The sequence below is a fragment of the Carassius auratus genome, chromosome 15, assembly GCF_003368295.1.
Source record: "Carassius auratus strain Wakin chromosome 15, ASM336829v1, whole genome shotgun sequence".
NCBI classification, from domain to species: Eukaryota; Metazoa; Chordata; class Actinopteri; order Cypriniformes; family Cyprinidae; genus Carassius; species Carassius auratus.
This window is the reverse complement of record NC_039257.1, coordinates 4751414-4774947: the sequence shown is the minus strand read 5'-3', so window position 1 is coordinate 4774947 and position 23534 is coordinate 4751414. Positions and strand designations below refer to the sequence as shown.

The following is a 23534-nucleotide window of genomic DNA, read 5'->3' as shown; positions in this document are numbered from 1 at the left end:
CTGCAGGCAGAGCAACGCAGAGCCGGTGGGTTAATCAAGCTCAGAGATTAAGAGTCAGTACAGCTGTGAGATGAACACAGATCAGGGTCAAATGTAAGGGTACTGTGTGTGTTATGATGTGGACAAAACAAGTTTGGATTGATTTATTTATTACACATACAACTTATTATTACTGATAAGTATTGTACAATTTAATAAAATAAAAAAATCAATATTATGTAAATATTTATTATTATTATTATTATATGTTTTTCAATGTTTTTCATTGTAAATGATATTTAAATCAGCAGTGAGAACTGCATTGTGTAATATAATTGTTAATAAATAAATTATTAGTTTAAAATACAACACAATACATATCATCATCATCATCATCATCAACAATAATAACAGCAATGAAACCATCATCAAGTTTTGCATAGTGTCTCAAATAAACAGTTTATTGAAATTACACAATTCATTATTGTTATTGATAGTAATGACATTTATTTATTTGTTTATTCATATATAATACAATCATTTATATTATTATTGATATCAAGTATTATGTCTAAATATATATATATAAAAAAAGATTGCTTTTAAACACAAAACTATTTATACTATTATTATAACTAATGACGATGATGATTAATATCAACAATGAGAATTGTTTTGTGTCTTATATAAATTAAAAAAGGCCATTTATTAATAAAACACATTGTTATTGTTATCAATACTACTAGTAATAATAATATAAACAATATTGCACTGTTTAATATAAAAAGACATTTTAAAAAGACAATTAAATTTTTGATACGGTTTAAAAAAATAATAGTATTATTATTATTGTTGCTGTCGTTGTTGTTATTATTATAAAATGGAATTCTACAGTAGTAACAATAAATACTGTAACAGATCATATCACAGATGCCGGGTGTTTGAATCAATAGCTGTAAAAGCATCGTCCAGAGAGAAGGATGAAGAGACTGACTGACCCACAGCCACCTGGACCATCACCCCCCCCCACCTCCCCTCATAATCAGAAGGCGACAGACAATCCTGCAAGCACGATGTGAAGACAATCCCCACACTGTATTTGAGGAGGTGTCAAACAGGGTAAATCCCCTCAGCCCACGCCTCACCATAAAGCACAAACACATGCAAAATTAATCTAGAGAGGAGCAGGGGTTAAGCCTGTGGGACAAAACCGGGTCAGTACAATACAATGAGTCTCCTCTCCCCCTCTTTCTCTGCTTCACACACATTCACGCAAACACACAAGCGGGAGGGACACACAGACGCCTCAGTCCAACAGCAACAGCTGTTTACGGTTGTCCGTTTCCAGCTAATTTGTTGAAATAGATTTAACAAACGGCAACCTCATTTGTGCAACGGGCAATATGGTCTTTACTGGCATCCAAATGCATTCATGCCCACCCTACAGATGCTTAAAATGCAGTACATTTGATTTAAAAGTGTAAATAATAGACAAATCATATCTATGCAGGACAGAGCTCTATGAAAACTGACTGACTATATCTCTCTGCACTCATGTTTATGGAAATATTTCACTGCTGCTAAGTCACATAACCGTCAATGTGCACTGTTTACTTCCCCTGTTATTTTCAATGCCTTTATCCATCACAATTAAAGAAAAACAAATGCTGCAAACAGAAAAAAAAAAACTAAACAAATGAATTATTAAATCACCCTAGATGAGCTGGCAGACAGACAAAATGTCTCAAGGAGGTGGGGGGAAAAAGCGACGAGTGGTTCAAAACAACAAAACCTTCCCTACACTGCTTTACCAATTTGCTAAAGATCATCCATTCAACAATAACTGCCATTTTTACAGCAATATGCCCAAGCTGATCTTTTCCATACAATGGACGTGATTGGTAACCACAGCTTTTAAGAAACATTTTTGATTGAGTAACAACCTAAACAAACCACTTTTACTGTGTTTATGATCTTCTTTCGGAGCTCAACAGCTCTTGATCCCCATCCACTTTCATTGTATGGAAAAGTGCAGCTTGGACACTCTGCTAAACTTCTCTTTTTGTGTTCAACAAAAGAAATAAAGTAAAACAGGTCTGACACAACAAGAGGGTGAGTAAACAATGAGAGAACTTCCATTGTTACCTCAGTTCATGCCCTGTGGCAGAGTCTCTGATTCAGCAGAGGAAAAGCTCCCATCGAAGGGATTTTATTGAAAACATGGACCGGCACTGCTTTCTCCAGGTCCGACACCAAAGACATAAGCAGAGCCGCTGATTAGAGAGACGAGCCCCAGACTCCTGCTGTAATGAGATGCAAGGCCATGCGTCATGGCGCAGTCTGCCAAAACGTAAAACAAGACGACAGGCCGGCAAAGCCAGTAACATTACTTCACTCTCTCTCTCAGAATAAAAGAGCTGGCTGTGATATGTAAGATCATGGATAGCCAGGTAGAGGCAATGTGATGGAGAACCTTGCCAAGACACCATACAGATGTGACTCTGGGGGCAGAAGAACTGTCTCGGCTTTCTCTGCTTCCGCTCCTGAGGGAAACAAATTTCCTCTTCCATCGTACTCGTTCTCTTTTTTTTTAAAACTAGTCTCTCTTGCCAGACTCATGGACTACGGGTCAGAGACCTCGCTAGGGAACTGCTGCTGTTGGACGCAATCTCACAAGCAAAACATGCATTTGGATTTTGTCAATGAAGCCGGAAGACATTTTCATTAAAACATTAAAACAATGTTTTTAAAGGTGAAAACTCTAGAAAGAATATACAGGAAGTGTTACAACTATCTAATCAAAATAAATAAAGTCTGGGCTTAACTTGCTTGAGCTGCATTAGCTACACCAGAGAATGAACCCCAATAAATTGGGTTAGTTAAATCACCGAAACAAATGCATCCCATACACGTGAGATTAATCAGACATATTTACAAGATAAATTTATTTATAAGATAAAATGAGATCTGAACAAAATTAGATGAATGCACCAGTGAATTTGAACTAAGTTACAAGCCAGGCAGAATGTGCAAGTTACGCAATAAAAAAATGTTTTCTCTCTCTTTTTTGTCAAACGTTAATGCACTTTGAAAATATATTTTAATGATGAATAAATAAATAATACAATTACTACAAATAAAAAAATATATATATAAAAATTATAATATGTTTTCCCTCAAATGGCAAAAGCTATGATTAAAAAATCTTTAATTAAGTAGGCCTAATTAACATTGGCTACATCTGGGTGCTATATTCTCACATAATGCATTATTCTGGTGAAGCTTCAGGCCTCTGAATGCAATAATCTCCCAGGAAACATAACAGAGGTGTGTGCTGTAAAATTTTGATCAAATCACATGAGAATGAAAAAAAAAGTACCAGTGGATCAACACGCAATGCATCTGTCACTACATGAAAATGAAATTAAGTGCGGCAGGCATTCTGGGATATTGACTTTGAGTGGCAGGGCTTGAGATGGCAAGTGAACACAGCAGTCTTTCTGTACAGAATATGACTCTGGGTTTGATTCGAATCCAGTGCATTAAGCCGGGCCTTGCATCTTAAGCAGCGGGCTATGTGGAAGCTGTTAGTTAAATCAAGTTAAGCCATTTCCGCACTTAAAACAACTTCCCCCATTACCATACGCCTGCAGGAAGATCACAGATTTGATGTAAACTCATGTTCGTTCCAAATGTGCTTTAAAGACGAGTTCATGCTGATAAAAACTCCTTCCTATCATAGTTGGTCGCTGGGATAAATATACCCCGTTCAAAGCATCAATGCACTTATTTAATTATGCATTCATTTATGCCTGGTTTTCTGTACGACGACGGCATGGTCCGACATGTACGTTACATTAACTTTACACACCCATCACACATTAAACTTGACACAAACAGAGGGCTTCCCCCATCCGCTCAGAGCTCGCTTACCCATCCGGGAGACGACAAGATCTTTACACTCCAGATCTGCCTGAGTCCTCAGGCCATGGCCAGATGCCCTGCACTTGCCCAACTGCGTGACAGCCAGTATCTCCACCTCATCTGCCCCCACACCTCCAGATCTCCAGCCTCGGACAGATGGGTGGAAAGGTGGAGCGTGTCAAGCGTAAAATAGATGGATGACTTTCGGCGCACTCACCATCATGTAAAGTCACAGAGTGGGGGTGGATTCTCTGTCTGATTTGTAAATCTTTAAAAGAATATTCTGGGTTCTGTACAAGTTAAGCCTAATTGCCTTTATTTGAGGCATAATTACCACAAAAATTAATTTACTCTCGTTCATCATATACTTACTAATTTAAGTATATTACAGTAAGGCACTAATCTATAAACATCAAAGTACTAACTGTTTCAATGTCCATGACAACACAACACCTAAAACAACTATACAAATTATTTAAACAATTTAAAGGGCTAGTTCAAAAAAAAAAAATATATATATATATATTCTGACATTATTTACTCACCCTCGTGTCGTTCTAAACTCATCAGAGCTTCGTTCATATTTGGAACACAAATAAAGATATTTTTGATTAAATCTGAGCGCTTTCTGACCCTGCAGAGACAGCAACACAACGGAAACGTTTTATGGCCCAGAAAGTCAGTACGGACATCATTAAAATAGTCCATGACATCTATGTAATTTCACAAAGCTACGAGAATACTTTTTGTGCTCAAAGAAAAAGATAACTTTATTCCAAAATCTTCTGGGTCATCTCTGTTGCCATTCACAAGAGTACCATTATGCACCTGAACCGGAAGAGAAGAAACATTGAATAAATTAGTTTTAGTCCTTGTGCACAAAAATTGTTCTCGTAGTTTCATAAGATTAAGATTATTATATAGATTATGGTGAACCACTGATGTCACATGGACATCAAATGTTTTAGTTGGGTTGCTGTCTATGCAGGTCAGAAATGTCTCGGATTTCATCAAAATATCTTAATTTGTGTTCTGAAGATGAACAAAGGTCTTACAGGTTTGGAACGACATGAGGCTGAGTAATTCATGACAGAATTTTCATTTTTGACTATAAACTATCCCTTTAACAGCTCAAATAATACATACGTTTTAACAGTAGATTAATGTAAATTCATTTTAATGCTTTTTCTTTCATATCCTTTGAATATTGGACTCATTCACTTCTATTGTAAATTCTACAAAATTTGAGCTCATTCACACCCACTGTAAGCGACTCACTGAAAATGATGGATAAAGTGATTTTTAAATTTGTATTTTTTATTTTGTGGTAAACCTCATGTAATGATTATTTTGAATCACCCAAAGCTAGGTTAATATTACAACTAATTAATAAACCCCATCGCTCACACAAGCCATAATAAACAGCGCATAGTCTGTTCAAGGGCAGGTGAAAATGACTTGTAAGTGTTTGTGAGAGTGTGTGTGTGTGTGTGTGTGTTGTGCACTTGTGTGCTGCTTACTCAGGCCGAGCTTCTCAGCAGAATTTAATGAACTGAGAACGACCTTGATCAGTGATTCAAAGCCGGGATTAGAGGGCATTCCCCTCCTCTGCCAGGCTCTGCCCTCACATTCATCAAGTGTGTGTTTTGATCTTTCAGGCACATCACATGTGTTCCCCCAACCAGCGCCAGCAAAGCAAACTCCCATCGACTCAGGCCGTTCTGCAAATTACCCACATACACTAGCAATAACAAAGCGACCTAATGTTGCCCAGGGCACATCCTACACCGAATCGTTAACTTTTGATTAACGCTGGACGCTCTTCAGTCCCGATATTGCTAGGAGGAGCAGCTGCAATTAAGACAGGCCTGGTTCTTCTTCCCGGGTTTCTAGCAATAACTACAGTGGACTGACCTTAGATTAAATGTAAATGAGCAGATCCAGAATCAAACCCCGAAGACTTTTCCACATACATCACTTCTTGACAGTTTTGCGATTTTAAGACCGAAAAATAATGCTCATGTGAAATCACGAGTAGGACAGAAGCAAAATGCCACCGCCGCTGGCCGATGGGAAAAACGGGCAACACCCATAAGGATTATTGGGACATATTTGATAATAAAAACGGTCATACTCTAAGTTTTTTTTACTAGACAAGCCCTTCCTATGAACCCGCTCTGCTAGCGTCCTTCGAGAAAACACTGAGTGCAAGGAAAGAAATGACTTTTTCCTTTCATTTTATGTGGTTTCCAAACTTCAAGTAAAAGTAATGAGCTAATTGTGGCTTTTGATGTCAACCCGTTCTCTCTTGCTCCCTCTCCCTTTTTTTTTTTTCAAACCAGCGTGTTATTCTTCGAACTCCATAAAGCTTTTCAAACCCTTTTGCAATCATGGCTTGGGTTTGAGGAGACAGAAAAAAAGTGGAGTTCATCTAAGTCAGTGTAAATGCAAGGTATTAATTATGCTGAATAGAGAGAGAGAGAGCGAGATGGCTGCTGTGCTCAATTTAAAATATGATCAGAATAAGCAGGCTCTGCTGACTGCGGAAAGCAAAGCCCAGAGAAGAATGAGTACATGAATATAGAGGTAGTCAAAAAGTTGTTGGAAAATGACAATGTCAAGGGCGACTTAAATATCAGAACTTAAACGACTTTCACAAGCAGCATTAGCAGCAAATCTTTACTAAATTAAAATCAACAGCGTGATACAAAATGTCACAGTTATATTTAGCATTTCATAATAGAAGATTTTAACATCAAACCAAATTGAACACAAATTTAGATAACCGGTCATAATTTACTGAAGAATGTAAATGACTTTTAAAAATGTTCTTTGCTTAAATGATTACATTTAGTGTTATTCCATGTACAGTAACTTTACAATTTACATTAAAAACTGTATTCATGAGAATTATACTGGAAAAAAAAAGTCATCTCAAACACACACAACCACTATTGCTTTACATATAATTATTATTATATTTCTTTTTTGAAGTTCACTTAAACGATGTAGCCTTATGGTTTGACTTTATGGTAGTCTTATTCCAGGAAATTTTACACTTTACATTAAAAACTGTTTTCATGATAATTTTACTAGAAAACGTCATCTGCTAAACACAAACACACACAACCAGTAATGCTTGAAAGTTTACATATTATTGCACTTAGTGCATCCATGGCTTTTCTGTCCTAGCAGTGGCATAAACGACTGGGAAAAACTGTTCAGTCTCCAAACTAGAGGTCAAATTAAGAGGTATAAACAATTGTAGAGCCAGATGAGCTGTATAATAACTATCAGCACGGATCTGCTAAAGAGGGATGCTGTCAGAACAGCTCATCAAAAATTGAAAACAGAGAGAAAAAGACAACTAGAAAAAAACACAGAGAGAAGACTAGAAAAATGTAGAGGAAAAGAGATGACAGTGAGAGAGAAAGAGAGAGAAATAGCAAGGGAAGTGGCACTGAAGGACACTGAGAGGGAGGGTGGTTAACAGGAACAGGAATAGGAGTGAAAGAGAAGCCGGACCCACGGAGCATCGAGGGAGTTGTTTAAGGAGAAACAGTGTCCGTTTGTGGCCGGTGATAATACTTTCCATTCAACAGGGCTCGCAGCGCACTGATTCCTCTGATTGCAGCCTGGCGCCCTGCTGGCGAGGCTCTGCGCTGAAATTAAATCCACTCTATTCAGTTATAAATTATAATGCTCTATAAACAACACCCCCACTGGGAAAAGAAGCAGGGGGGTGAGAGAGACAGCGAGAGAGAGAGAGAGAGAGAGAGAGAGAGAAATAAAGGAAAACAGAGATTAAACAGGAGGAGAATGGGATGAGGATAATGGAGGAGGAAGTGATCTGTTTCTCAAGTTATATGTATGTATGAATATATATATATATATATATATATATATATATATATATATATATATATATATATATATATATATATATATATATATATATATATATATATATATTTACACACACATATATATATGTGTGTGTGTATGTTTTTGTGACATATCAGGACACAACTTTGTATAATGACATGGGTATGACACAGGTATCACAAGGAGAGGGTGACTTATGAGGACATAACCCATGTCCCAATTTTTCAAAACGCTTATAAATCATACAGAATGAGGTTTTTTGAGAAAGTAAAAATGCACAAAGTTTCCTGCGAGGGTTAGGGTTGGTGAAGGGCGATACATACATACATATACATATACATATACACGCACACACACAAACATACAGTATAGATAGATAATAAAATAAGATCACCAAGACTATAGCATGACAGCAAAATAAAAAATTAACATGCTCTGAAAATGTTCCAGGGTATCATATTTGAACCACGAAATGGAATACATCTGTCATAAGGTGAACAAGTGAGAAGTGACTAAAGAGAGAGAACAGAGTGAAGAGATTGCTGTTCACTAGCTGCTCTGTTTGAGAATCGAACACACTGTCCAGGTTGCACATTGGGAGTTCTGCGCCTCTCTGCCGCCGCGTTTGTCTTTAGTCCAGTGCAAAGTCTATAAGCCACAACACCCACACTGTGAAATCCAGCACACACTGAAACACTAATGAACCCGACAAACACACGCCCTCTCTGTTTGGCACTAACACCCCCTGGTTGTGCACAGGGCAAAGCCTCAACCAGTACTGGGCTCTAATTTAATTCCAACATGGACATTTTACATGAACATACAGTGTTTGAGCTTTTTATGTTAAGCGGTTGTGCGCTGTGACTGAAAGCTGGATCGAAGTCAAACAAATTTTAATTACAGATGGCATTATAATCTCTACATTACAGACCTCTAATTAATTTACTCAAACACCCCTAAACATCCACAGTATGCTGTGAGGGTGCTTTTAACTACTAGTCCTGTAATTTCTTAGCAAAAAGCAGCGGCTATGAGCTGCTTGCTTCTGCTTTGTAGAGTTTCCAGTTGCAATTAGTGAGACAGGCCATTTCAACATAACGGCTTCCACAAACACACACAAGCGAAAAACAGTTACCACTACAGAGCAAAACATAATATATATAAGCACTCTATTAACTCTCATCTTAGCGGCACCCATTCGCTGTAAAAGATCTGTTGGTAAACAAGTGATGTAATGCTAAATTTCTATTCCTATGGAGAAAATTCATCTACAGTACATCTAACCAGTCAAATATTGACCCCATGGTTCAAAACGGCACTGTATATACAGCATACTCGACAGAGTTTGTGAAGTCAGAATCGACAGACTAATAAACAAGCAGGTGTTGAACATGGAAATGCAGGTGGTGTTAACTTTAAACATGTGGAAATGGTACAAATCAGACACAAGCTTGGCAAACGTAGCATGTCTCAACAACAGAGTTTCAAACGGGAGGTGAGTGACCGTAAATGTCACCAGCGTCCTGAGCGTGTGTCTCGGGACGGCAATCTGACAAAAGAGCTGGGAGAAAGTTTCCCAGGCTGCTGTTACGTGAGCGCAGCCAATGAGACCCATTCATCCTCCACTCTACATTTGAACCCTGTTGCTGGGTGAGAGAGAGCGAGAGAAAGAGCTGTCCTCTAATCGGCTGTGCGTACCACGGAGCAGATAGATGTCAGAGGTATAATTGCTAATGTCTGTTTGGGAGCATGCAGTAAAAATAGCTGCAGTAACCAGCCCAGTCGTCCAATCCAAGAGCATCTATTTGCTCCCTGGCCAATTACAGCCCGGTTGGCAGAGCCAACAAAGACTTACTGGTTGTTAAGTTGGCCTCTCATCTCTGGAGTTCCCTCCCCTCCTCTGTTCCACACACAACATCTGCAAACACCTGATACGCATCCAGCACCCTGCTGCCCTACACTCTTGTTAAATTGTTACCACCTTTGGCTAAGCCAGCTCCGACAATTAACAACACTGCTCTTTACTTCAAAGGGCCACTGGGCCTGTAGGTTTAACCTTGCTGCTCCTGAAGATTTGTTTTTGATTTTCATGAGATCCCAAGACGCTTTCAACTTTGTTCTCTCACTCTTGCCACAGTGTCTACAACCAGGCTCGCTGCCAGACTTGGTTATATATAACAAATCTCAGACTTTAAGTAAAAAAAAAAAAAAAAAAAAATCTACTGTGACTAATCTGGAATTCAAAAAACTGCCCAACAACTACTACTACTTTTAGGGATGTTTGTCCCAGAACTGTTCCATGATCCTGTAAAGTTTCTTTAATGTGTGTAGAATTAAATATTAAGCCACTCAAGGTTGTACATTACAGTTATTTTTCCGTGGGTAAGTAGGAACAGCATGAATCCATGAAACCCATTTAAACAGCCACTGTAATGAACAGTCTCTTTCAACATATTGATTTTATAACATGGTGTCACCAGCAAAATGGATAAAAGAGTTTAACAAATAACATCAAAATAATTGTTAAGAATTATCTAAATATAATTAATAATTTGTGAAATATTATCAAACTATTACATACGATCAATTACATTAAAATGACAAAGACAATATTAATAATTTATTACGAATTGTTAAAATTATTAATAATTGCCTGAGCTGTTGCACAACTTTTGTTGTGAACTGAGATGCCATGCTAATGGATTCAGTCTTGCAAAATAAAATGACATAAAATAACATAGAACATAACATAAAATAAATATTCTTCATGTACAGTAAAATAAGCCATCCAAAAACTAAATATAGTACATTAGTCTAACTTTAGACAATTTACAATTCCCAAATAAAAATTTCAAGCATTAAACTGTGCATCCAGAATTTCCTACAGTATATGAACCAAGTCAAAACTTTCATAATTGGCACTTTTATTTTATTGCTTGTTTTTCAGCTTGTATTGATTCAGATAAAAATACAACATAAAATTATGGGGGAAACTGAGGCAAGAAGATCTCAAACTCGTGCTTTCTGCATGAAAATCACAACCTATTTCACAGCTCTGAAATTGATCTTTTACCCTTATGTAGTATAAAATGGAAATATAGAGTCCTGTTATTGGATGGTAGCTGAAAACATTGCATTTTAAAGCTCCACAGTGTGGTGAAGAAGCCTCAGGCTTGTGCTGCAGCTGCAGGCCTCTTCGAGCACTGATGTCCAACTGCAGCTCTCTGCTGCCGTTCAGAAGCACACTCCAGTGAATCTTCTGTGCAGCACAACACTCACGATATGTGTCTGCGGCCGTCTGTTTTTCATCGGGCAGCAGACTGAGTGTGCAGGCAGTAGCGTGTGAAGCGTGTTCGGGCGCCCCCTCCCAGCTTATCACCACAGCCCCTCTGATGCCCCCGCAGCACCAAGAGTGAACTAGAGCAAATGCGTTTATGAATTAATACTGGGGCAAAGAGGTCTGTGTGGGTGTAAATATATGTGTGTGTGACAGCGAGAGCGATAGAGAATGAGAGCATAGGGGTGCAAGGAGGGTTTAGGTTGTGTGTATGTGTGTGCTGTGCTGCTCTTTTTCAGTGAGCCAGCCCCCGTTGCAGCCCCAGGATGTGAGCTGTCACTTCAGATAGCTGGTGATGAGGCACAGAGCTGTCAGGAAAGGTGAAGACGGCCCAGAAAAGGAGAGAGAACGAGGGAGACTGACTGATAGACTGGTGGAGAGGATTTCACAGGATTTCACAGGGAAAAATGCTCAGTCGTCAGAGAAAGAGCAAGTTATGCGACGGAAAGATTTTACAGTCAAAGACAGGAAAGGGTGTCACTGCATCAACTAGAATGGTAAAAATAAATTAATAAAAAAATAACCGTACATGTGCATGCATATGTGTGCAAAATATTCTCATGCAGAAATCATGGCTTATTATTTGGTTTGCCCTTAAATTTAGGTTAAAATGTAGAACCATCTGAAAGCAAACATGCAGAGTAAAACAAACAACAAAACAAAACAACACAAAACAAAAATGAGCAAGACCAAAACAATGAACAAATGATAAAACAAAACAAAATAAGCAAAATAAAAAAGTCTAATAAAACAAAAAAAGCATAAACAAAACGAACAAATGAAAACACAAAACAAAATAAGTAAAATAAAAAAACTAACAAAACTAAACAAAAAAAACAAAAACAAAAAAAGGACACACACTGCTTCATTTAAATAATACAGATTCATAAACATTATAATAACTTTTTCAGCTTAATTTTCTGCATATCTAAGTATGCACTCAAAAGTGTGTGTTTGTGTATGTGTAAGAAACGAGCTTTACTGGCAAAACTTTCACATTTCTGAGCTCAAATGTCCTCAAAACAGTTCACAATATGTACTCGTTTTGTTTGTGGTCAGGTGTCCCATATGTTAAAAATTAATTTAAAAATTGTTTGACTTTTACATTTGGCCGATATAAAGATTTAATACTTCACTCAACCGACCACAAAATCCTCTAAAGTGGAGGAAATTGAGAATAAAAGAAATAGCTGTTTGCACCTCCTCACTTTCAAGCCACAGTCAAATTGCTTCACGTTTGGTCATGCAAAACTATTATTACAGCTTGGTTGTGATTATGGTAATACCACATCTTATTTATCAATACGAGGATGACACTGAGATTCTGGTGGTATGAGCGGATGGAATGGAAACGTTTTCTGAGGTTCAACTTGCCAAATAATTACATGACAACTGCACGGATAATAATGGTGTGATTTCTGTGTGGTTTGTCTTTTTCAGTGAAGGAATCAAAGGAGTCTGGGGCTAACTAATGTGCTAGTAAGTAGTATAAAAATGATAAAAGTACTGCAAGTAAAGATTCACCAAGTATTCATTTGTGAATGCTTCACTGATCAATACAACACTCCTCCTGGGACTGTATACGGACACCTACTGGTGTGGATGCAGCACTGCACCAAAACAAAGAAATTTAATAGTGAACTGATTCACTACAGAAACATCATATTTATAGACATATTTGTCATGATTACCAAATGATTCCTAAAAGGGGGCAGAAATGAGTAGTACTTTTCTGGTCCTGTTCTCTCAAAATGTAGACACTTGTGTACAATAAATCTGTCTTTTTATACTATAATAATATAATTGTGTCTCCGGGCTCCTGTGAGATTACATTTTAAACATATTGATTGTTTTTTGTTAGATGTAAACCTTTTAAAAACACTTACAGTATTCATTATTTAACAAATCAGTTTGGTTTCACAAATAGTGTGTTAAAAGTACATGAAATGTAAAGAATACAGTGCTTACCCTTCCTTTCCACTGAATGCTGTTCTGAAACCAATGCTTTGTGACATGGCACACTTTGGACTCTGTTGCGTTTGGAAATCTCTTCAATATGGAGGTCGGCAAGTTGCATCAAACAGCCGTTTCCAGATCAGGCCCATATGTGGATACCAGCCAGTCATAGATTGCTCCCATATTCTCTTTAGTCAATCCAGAGCTAAAAATATAAATACTGACGGAACGGACTAATTACAGTTAGATCGGCTTTTGAGAGGAAATCACGGCCTCGGCGTAGACGAAACAACAGTGCCATACTTTCCTTCTTAGGTATTAACTTGGTTCATCTCTTCAGGATTTCAGTCAGGTGCAACAGTTTGGAGCTCAGATGAGCTCATGATGGTTTCTGAAAAGTGGATTTTACCATGTGAGTCATGGACGAGCTCACTGCGCAACATTTGACCTTAAAGGAAGGCATGCCGCAGCCCACAAACACATGGCCTTGAGAGACTCCTATATATTGGCTTCGAAAAAGCCCACCACTAATTTGAACCGTTTAAGCCACTTTAAAGAGGGACTGATTTAACTTTGATGAAAACGGAATTGCCTTTCACAATGTGTCTTTCAGTTCAGAAGTTTAACACACTGCTACCAACCGCTCAAACCAGCAAGCTCAGCTGCGGGATCAGGCTCTCGTAGTGAGAGGATTGCTGCCGTCATCAGTAGATTATTAAAATGCTCACTATTGAGTGCTTTTTAAAGACTATGGTGCTTTTCCAAAACCTAGTGAAATGCCTGCATAGACATTATTTTAATAAGACAGAAAATGTGTGAGGGTAGGCAACTTATGTTTCATTTGACTGTTTTTTGTATTCCTTTGCAGAGAAGGCAACAAAGCAAAACCCCAGAATGCCAGAAGCTGGATAATTTATTGTATATTATAAATATATTTCATAAATATTGAAATTAAAATAGATCTATACTGAAAATCATCAAAAGTTCCATTTAAAAAAAACAAGGTGGATGACATGCAAGAAATATTTTTTATTAAAAGAAAAACTTTTACTACTTTTTTGAATTACTATAATAAGTATATACATTTTTAATACTGCATACTGAGTTCAGTCTCATGTGCTTCATGGTGCCTGTGTGTTCAAATCAGTAATTTATGAGGTTCTAGTTCAGTTAGGACACTGCCATAAAAGACAGCTGTCCGTGTAGCATGTAGACAGTAGGCAGCTCACTAAGTTTTGGAACAGCGCTTAAGCCTTAAATCTGTTCGTCACATGACTGCTATCAGATCGAGAGCACCAAAAAGTCAGAAGCCATAAAGTCATAAAAAACTAATCCATGTATGACAGAGCCAGTTCTCCGTGTTCCACCCCACATCACAGTAAACTAAACCCTGGTTCTCCAATTCAGCATCACTGAAATGCTCACACCAGATCAAAGCAGCGAGTGTGGTTACATCGGAGCGGGGAATTCCACTGGAGTCCTGCTGTCCACACCAGAATTACTTCACTACCCATGTTCTCAAGGCGACAGTGATGAATTAAAATATTCTAAGCGCAAGCTCAGATAGGGTATGATTCTATTTATGAATTATGCATAGATACTAAGCCTCTTTCATAGAACACAATTCACAAATTCATCACAATCTGTTCTCGCAGATTAACAAATGGACAACCAATCCTTAAACAGTGTTCTGTAATATAAGTGATGTTCTGACATTCCTTGCAAAGGCTAGATAATAAATACCCAGAATGAAACCAAATAACACTGAGCACAATCATTCGCTGGTTAGAGAGTTAATGGAAGAAATATATTAATTGAAAAAAGGCCCCTCTGTAGCATCAATCAATCAATCAATCACCTTTATTTATATAGTGCTTTAAACAAAATACATTGCGCCAAAGCACTGAACAACATTCATTTGGAAAACAGTGTCTCAATAATGCAAAATGATAGTTAAAGGCAGTTCATCATTGAATTCATTGATGTCATCTCTGTTCAGTTTAAATAGTGTCTGTTTTAATTTGCAATCAAGTCAACGATATCGCTGTAGATGAAGTGACCCCAACTAAGCAAGCCAGAGGCGACAGCGGCAAGGAACCGAAACTCCATCGGTGACAGAATGGAGAAAAAAACCTTGGGAGAAACCAGGCTCAGTTGGGGGGCCAGTTCTCCTCTGACCAAACGAAACCAGTAGTTCAATTCCAGGCTGCAGCAAAGTCAGATTGTGCAGAAGAATCATCTGTTTCCTGTGGTCTTGTCCTGGTGCTCCTCTGAGACAAGGTCTTTACAGGGGATCTGTATCTGGGGCTCTAGTTGTCCTGGTCTCCGCTGTCTTTCAGGTCAGTAGAGGTCCTTTCTAGGTGCTGATCCACCATCTGGTCTGGATACGTACTGGATCCGGGTGACTGCAGTGACCCTCTGATCTGGACACAGACTGGATCTGGTGGCCACGGTGACCTCGGAACAAGAGAGAAACAGACAAATATTAGCGTAGATGCCATTCTTCTAATGATGTAGAAAGTACGGTGTTATGTGAAGTGTTCCGGTTCCAGTTTACCTAATTAATGCAGCCTAAAAATCCTTTAACGGATTTGGATATTAAAAGCATATTAGTATGTTATGTGTATGCCAGGTTAAAGAGATGGGTCTTTAATCTAGATTTAAACTGCAAGAGTGTGTCTGCCTCCCGAACAATGTTAGGTAGGTTATTCCAGAGTTTAGGCGCCAAATAGGAAAAGGATCTGCCGCCCGCAGTTGATTTTGATATTCTAGGTATTATGAAATTGCCTGAGTTTTGAGAACGTAGCGGACGTAGAGGAGTATAATGTAAAAGGAGCTCATTCAAATACTGAGGTGCTAAACCATTCAGGGCTTTATAAGTAATAAGCAATATTTTAAAATCTATACGATGTTTGATAGGGAGCCAGTGCAGTGTGGACAGGACCGGGCTAATATGGTCATACTTCCTGGTTCTAGTAAGAACTCTTGCTGCTGCATTTTGGACTAGCTGTAGTTTGTTTACCAAGCGTGCAGAACAACCACCCAATAAAGCATTACAGTAGTCTAACCTTGAAGTCATAAATGCATGGATTAACATTTCTGCATTTGACATTGAGAGCATAGGCCGTAATTTAGATATATTTTTGAGATGGAAAAATGCAGTTTTACAAATGCTAGAAACGTGGCTTTCTAAGGAAAGATTGCGATCAAGTAGCACACCTAGGTTCCTAACTGATGACGAAGAATTGACAGAGCAGCCATCAAGTCTTAGACAGTGTTCTAGGTTATTACAAGTAGAGTTTTTAGGCCCTATGATTAACACCTCTGTTTTTTCTGAATTTAGCAGTAAGAAATTACTCGTCATCCAATTTTTTATATCGACTATGCATTCCATTAGTTTTTCAAATTGGTGTGTTTCACCGGGCTGCGAGGAAATATAGAGCTGCGTATCATCAGCATAACAGTGAAAGCTAACACCATGTTTCCTGATGATATCTCCCAAGGGTAACATATAAAGCGTGAAGAGTAGCGGCCCTAGAACTGAGCCTTGAGGTACTCCATACTGCACTTGTGATCGATATGATACATCTTCATTCACTGCTACGAACTGATGGCGGTCATATAAGTACGATTTAAACCATGCTAATGCACTTCCACTGATGCCAACAAAGTGTTCAAGTCTATGCAAAAGAATGTTGTGGTCAATTGTGTCAAACGCAGCACTAAGATCCAATAAAACTAATAGAGAGATACACCCACGATCAGATGATAAGAGCAGATCATTTGTAACTCTAAGGAGAGCAGTTTCAGTACTATGATACGGTCTAAATCCTGACTGGAAATCCTCACATATACCATTTTTCTCTAAGAAGGAATATAATTGTGAGGATACCACCTTTTCTAGTATCTTGGACAGAAAAGGGAGATTCGAGATTGGTCTATAATTAACTAGTTCTCTGGGGTCAAGTTGTGGCTTTTTTATGAGAGGCTTAATAACAGCCAGTTTGAAGGTTTTGGGGACATGTCCTAATAACAATGAGGAATTAATAATAGTCAGAAGAGGACCTATGACTTCTGGAAGCACCTCTTTTAAGAGCTTAGATGGTATAGGGTCTAACATACATGTTGTAAGTTTAGATGATTTAACAAGTTTATACAATTCTTCCTCTCCTATAGTAGAGAATGAGTGGAACTGTTCCTCAGGGGGTCTATAGTGCACTGTCTGATGCGAAACTGTAGCTGACGGCTGAATGGTTGCAATTTTATCTCTAATAGTATCGATTTTAGAAGTAAAGTAGTTCATAAAGTCATTACTGCTGTGGTGTTGGGAAATGTCAACACTTGTTGAGGCTTTATTTTTCGTTAATTTAGCCACTGTATTGAATAAATACCTGGGGTTATGTTTGTTTTCTTCTAAAAGAGAAGAAAAGTAATCAGATCTAGCAGTTTTTAATGCTTTTCGGTAGGATATGCTACTTTCCCGCCAAGCAATACGAAATACCTCTAGTTTTGTTTTCCTCCAGCTGCGCTCCATTTTTCGGACTGCTCTCTTTAGGGTGCGAGTATGCTCATTATACCATGGTGTCAAACTGTTTTCCTTAACCTTTCTTAAGCGTAAAGGAGCAACTGTATTTAAAGTGCTAGAAAAGAGAGAGTCCATAGTTTCTGTTACATCATCAAGTTGTTCTGAGGTTTTGGATATGCTAAGGAATTCGGATACATCAGGAAGATAACTTAAAAAGCTGTCTTTTGTGGTAGAAGTGATGGTTCTTCGATACTTGTAACAAGAAGTAGAATTTACAATTTTGGCTATATGAAGTTTACACAGAACTAAATAATGATCTGAGATATCATCACTTGGCTGAATAATTTCAACACTATCAACATCAATTCCATGTGACAGTATTAAATCTAGAGTATGATTTCGACAATGAGTAGGTCCTGAAACGTGTTGTCTAACACCAATAGAGTTCAGAATGTCTATAAATGCTGATCCCAATACATCTTTTTCATTATCGACATGGATATTAAAATCACCAACTATTAAGACTTTATCTGCAGCCAGAACTAACTCGGATGTAAAATCACCAAACTCTTTAATAAAGTCTGTATGGTGCCCTGGTGGCCTGTATACAGTAGCCAGTACAAACATAACAGGGGATTTATCATTAACATTGGTTTCTCTGGATAATGTTATATGAAGCACCATTACTTCAAACGAGTTATACTTGAAGCCTGCCCTCTGAGAAATCCTGAAAACGTTATTATAAATTGAAGCAACACCTCCCCCTTTGCCTTTTAGACGCGGCTCGTGTTTATAACAATAATCTTGGGGGGTGGACTCATTTAAAATAATGTAATCATCAGGTTTTAGCCAGGTTTCTGTCAAGCAGAGCACATCTATATTATGATCAGTTATCATATTATTTACAAAAAGTGTTTTCGTAGAAATGGATCTGATATTCAATAAGCCAATCTTTATCATTTGTTTATCCATATTGCATTTGTTTTTTATTTGTTGAACCTCAATTAAATTGTTAACCTTAACTTGGTTTGGACGTTTTTTGTATTTTCTAGTTCGTGGAACAGACACAGTCTCTATAGTGTGATATCTAGGTGAAAGAGTCTCTATGTGCTGAGAATTAACTGACCTCTGTGACGGGAGGCAGCTAGCAGACGGTCGGTTTAGCCAGTCTGTCTGCTTCCTGACCTGGGCCCCAGTTAGTCAAGTATAAACACTAAGACTATTTGCCATATTTCTAGACAGAAGAGTGGCGCCACCCCAGGAGGGATGAAGACCATCTCTTTTAAACAGGTCAGGTCTGCCCCAAAAGCTCGTCCAATTGTCTATATAACCTATGTTATTCTGTGGGCACCACTTAGACATCCAGCCATTGAGTGATGACAATCTGCTATGCATCTCATCACCACGGTAAGCAGGGAGGGGACCAGAGCATATTACAGTGTCTGACATCGTGCTTGCAAGTTCACACACCTCTTTAAAGTTATTTTTAGTGATCTCCGACTGGCGAAGTCGAACATCATTAGCGCCGGCATGAATAACAATCTTACTGTATTTACGTTTAGCATTAGCCAGCACTTTTAAATTTGCCAAGATGTCAGGCGCTCTGGCTCCCGGTAAACATTTGACTATGGTGGCTGGTGTCTCTATATTCACGTTCCGTACAATAGAATCGCCAATAACTAGAGCACTTTCATCAGGTTTCTCAGTGGGTGCATCACTGAGTGGGGAGAACCTGTTTAATGTTTTGATCGGAACAGAAGAGCGGTGTTTTGACCCACGACTACGCTGCCTCACCGTCACCCAGTTGCCCTGCTGCAGGGGCTCTGCTGGAACCGGACAATGTACAGGAATCCCTGAGCTAGACGCATCCAAAGCCATATCTAGAGCCCTAACATTCTTACTGTCCTCAATTAAAGTTTGGATGCGTGTCTCTAATTCTGAAATTTTCTCTGTCAGCCTAACTGTTTCCCTGCATTTATCACATGTGAATCCCTCATCAGCGACAGAGATAGATAAACTGTACATGTGGCAAGAGGTGCAAATAACAATTGTAGGAGAAGCCATTACTCACCGTGCTTGATGAAATATTCTTACTGCGGTTGTTTGATGAACTTGTGGAAAACTGCAGCGTGAGAGGACATGACATCACATGATCGCTGTGCGACTAAATGCCACATAAAACTGCATTAGGGCTTGGAATTTTGGGAAGGTTTTAAAGTGATTGCAGCTTGAAATGAGGAGGGTAGAATAAGTACTCAGCATAGGCAAGAATAACAGTCTGGCCAAGCTGCTTTAGAAACATCTGTGTCTAATTACAAACTACATCCTACCAAAGATCCACAGCAAGAAGAACAACTCCGGCAAAGCCGAGAGTTCAGGAATGATGTCAAATTTAGGTTCTACAGAACATCAACTTATTTTTTTTATTTTTTTGAAGACACCAAACAAAAGCATCATTTGGGCAGCTGTAGACCCCTAAATAGTCAAACTGGATGCTTCTCTTGTATTTGTGTGTTTTCTTTCCGCTTTGTTTCAAAGCAAAAGCAACAAGACAAGCCCATGCAGGGAGTGTGAGGCTTTTTATAGCAAAACAGCAATATCATGTTATTGCTAATTTAAGGCCAGAAGGAGCTATCGTGACTTCAAAAGGGAATGGAGCATGGAACTCAACCAGAGCCTGAATAAAACGAGCAGAGTGTGTAAACTGGCTGCAATCCGGAACAAACAGCGAATTGGCAAACTGTGCGTGTCCAGCTGTGAGCTTTTTTTTCCTCTCTCTGCTTTCCCTCGATTGAGATATGAGACAGATGGACAGGCGGACATACGAGCACGCACATGCAAAAACTAAATGACCATTAGTGTCACGCCGCAGTATTTGCATGTCTAGCGTGTGACTATAAACTCATCACGACAAGGCTAGCGAGTGACAGCGGTGATCAATGTCTGTCATGGTGAGTTTAGGAGTGTGGCTTACGACCGATTGAGTGTGGTGGCAGTCTGCTAGTGCGATGTCACCGCCGGACGGCCCAGAGCCATGTTTCTGCACCAGCATATCAGCTGTCCATTATCCGCAGTGACAGGAGTGACTCTAACCCAAAGTGGCATCGAGATGGCTTCTTAACACATGAAAAGAAACATCACGTTCTGCCCAAGAATTTGAATATTTTATCGAGGAATAAAAACAAATTGACAAGACATGCCCTGGACTGCACTTAATGTACCGAACCCTTATATATAAGATCATTAGTGGCATGAAAAATGAGATCATGACCACATTCACTTTAAGCAAATAAATTAAACATGACATAACTTTTTTTTTCTAAAAGACTAGTCTTTTAAGCAGTTTGCACACCCTCCAAAACTGAAAAAAATAGTATATGGCACTAAAATAGGGATGCACTGATATAAATATTTTTGCTGATATTGATAACTGACAGATGGAAAATATAAAAATTTGTCTAAATGACTTAAAAATGACTAAGTGAGCACTAGATGACAACAAACAAAATGAAGCGGGAAAAAAATTAAACATACGACCGATGAAAATTATACATACACTCATATATATTTATATATATATATATATATATATATATATAGCACAAATATATTGGGCATATTAGGTGCTCTCATATCTTCAATGGACAGAACATATGGTTGAATAAAAAGAAAAAAGTCCTGTGCTGAAAAAGTAGATTTAGAAGAAGGCAATTATTAATGATGCAATAACATCCTATCAATCGAAAAATAAGTGCTGTGGGTCCACAGGCCGTCTCCTCCCCGCTGCTGAGGGGAGATGGGTAGAGATGGCGTCTTATGCTTGGTTGTGCGCTCCAAGGGCATATGCTTTGAGTTCAGTCATTCGCAAATGATTTAAAAGCCAATTATGTTGGAGCTGTTGTAATTACCCATACAGTGGATGGTTCTGTGGTCTAATTGATTACCATCAAGGCATTTGTTGTTTCACAGCGACAGAAGATGTGGAGGGGAAAAACCTAAACAAATGTTTCTCTTTAATTTGACAGCTACCCAATGCATCTTTATGCACTTTATCTACCTAAGTGTTTTCAGTTGCTCTACCAGCTGACAGAGACACCCATGGTGTGTAAAAGACGCTTGAAGAGACGATTTCTCTGTTTTAGCCGCCGTTGTGAAGTGACATTTACCTAATGCCGCTCTAAACTTCATTGCAATTAGTGGGCAGTGAAAGTGATGTGAGCTGACTCACGTGGGCAGCGCCAGCTCCTACACTAGTCCTCGCACACCCATGGTAGGCGCTCAAGTCCAGGAAGCAGGAGTTGGAAGGCTGCTGCATGCTCCAGTAAACAGACGTGTTTGCTACTTGCCCGCGCTATGTTTTTGCGCCTCGCTTCACCCTCTCCAAACAACAGGGTCGAGTCAGACAAGCCTTAATGGACACTCTTTTCGGCTGTTGGTGAATTTTCCGACTGCAACTGCCAGGAGACAAGCTCCATAATTACATCTGAGGCTCCAGGGAGGAGGAAAGTGTGGGGTGTCCGACTTGTTAGGGTTCAACAATGACTCAGTCCAAATCAGTGAAGTTAGGACAAAGACGCAAACACACAAGTTACAGTTTCTGCCATCGGCAAAATGAACGCCAGAAGCAAGAGAACCAATTAAGAGTTGACTGCAAGGGGCTCCTGTGACCTGGTTTCTTTGCTTTCTAAAGAACAAATACTGAGAAGTGCATTTAACCGTTAATTCTGAATAGACTGTGATGTGGCAGGATTGTTCAACCTGCGCCTTTTCCTGCCACCATTATATCATCAATGATAGCTTCCAATGTTTTTGCAATGTTTTGTAGCAATCCACAAAGTGACCTCAAGGGAAATTGTGCAGTGAACTGAATTGAAACTGCCAGTGGCTTTCTGGCAAAAGGTCAAGAGGGATAAATTGAGGACGCCGAGTCTAATGGAGATGCTGTGTGAGGACTTTAAACACACTGAGAGGCGATTTCTGTTAAAAGCCTCACTTAGGGTAGAAGCTGGAAGTTTTGTAGAATATAAAAAACCTGTTGTGGAACAGGATGTGAGAGGTTAATTAGTACCCTGTGTGAAAGCTGTTAACGAGTGGAACACCCAGGATGCACTGGGACATTCCAGCAGTGCCATGAGAAATAAACGAACATGGGGAATATTTCCTTTGGCCCCGGTATCGTCCACTCTGAAGAATACTGGTCACGCCTGTAAGCTGGACCGTGTTAACAATGTCTCGCTGCACCTCGCTGCTTCACACTGTTAAAGCACTCACATACGCACTCAAGCGGACGCACAAATGCACTTTGGGCTCTTATGGCTAGGCACCTTCTCTTGTGATTGCTCACTGGTTCCAGAAGGAGTCTGAAGTGGAGCGCTGTGAGCAGACAAGGATGTGGATGTAGAAGACCAGCCAGCGTAAAGGCCTGTTTAGTCCAGAGGCCGTCATGAGCCTGGGGCAAAGCAGACATCCTAATCACCCTTCTAATGGCACACAGAGTCTTTCTTGTATCTGAGCTCTGCACCTCAGGCCATGTGCCACTTCCAGCCAGCACTACAATAGCGAGTAGCACTGCAGAACCTCCCCCTACCCAACCAAACCAAACCTTTTTGTTTTCTTAACTCAGCAGTATCTGTGTTTGTGTACAATCCGCTACACTGACTTAAAGATCAAGCCTCCATCTGACAGGAGACAGCTCGGGAGAGGCACCCTCTGCACTTTTTCCCCAATCGCCCGCTACGCTCTGAAAATGTGCAGTGTTCACTCAAAAGACATCTTGTTCAGCCAAACAGGCTTCTTGCACTGTGTGTCGCAGTGGATGACAGCACGTCATTTCAACATGCCTTGTGCCTGCTGCCACGTAGTTTGGTGGAAGTGAGGTGTTTCTCACAAGTCCCAGCACTTACGACTGTCATGCACAGCACTATGGAA

At 39.2% G+C, this 23534-nt stretch overlaps 1 protein-coding gene across 4 annotated transcripts in view; it reads right to left on the bottom strand.

Annotated features, from left to right (window-relative positions):
- The window catches only part of LOC113114803 (breast carcinoma-amplified sequence 3-like), a 126992-nt gene that overhangs the window by 4769 nt on the left and 98689 nt on the right, over positions 1-23534 (bottom strand). Inside the window, exon 23 of one of the 4 annotated variants that reach the window (XM_026281840.1) lies at positions 19682-19770. The exons of the other annotated variants lie outside the window; for them this stretch is intronic. Coding sequence (XP_026137625.1) covers positions 19697-19770 — 74 coding nt within the window. The 3' untranslated portion in view covers positions 19682-19696. Of the gene's footprint in view, positions 1-19681; positions 19771-23534 lie in introns of those variants that run through there. 4 annotated transcript variants of the gene reach the window in all.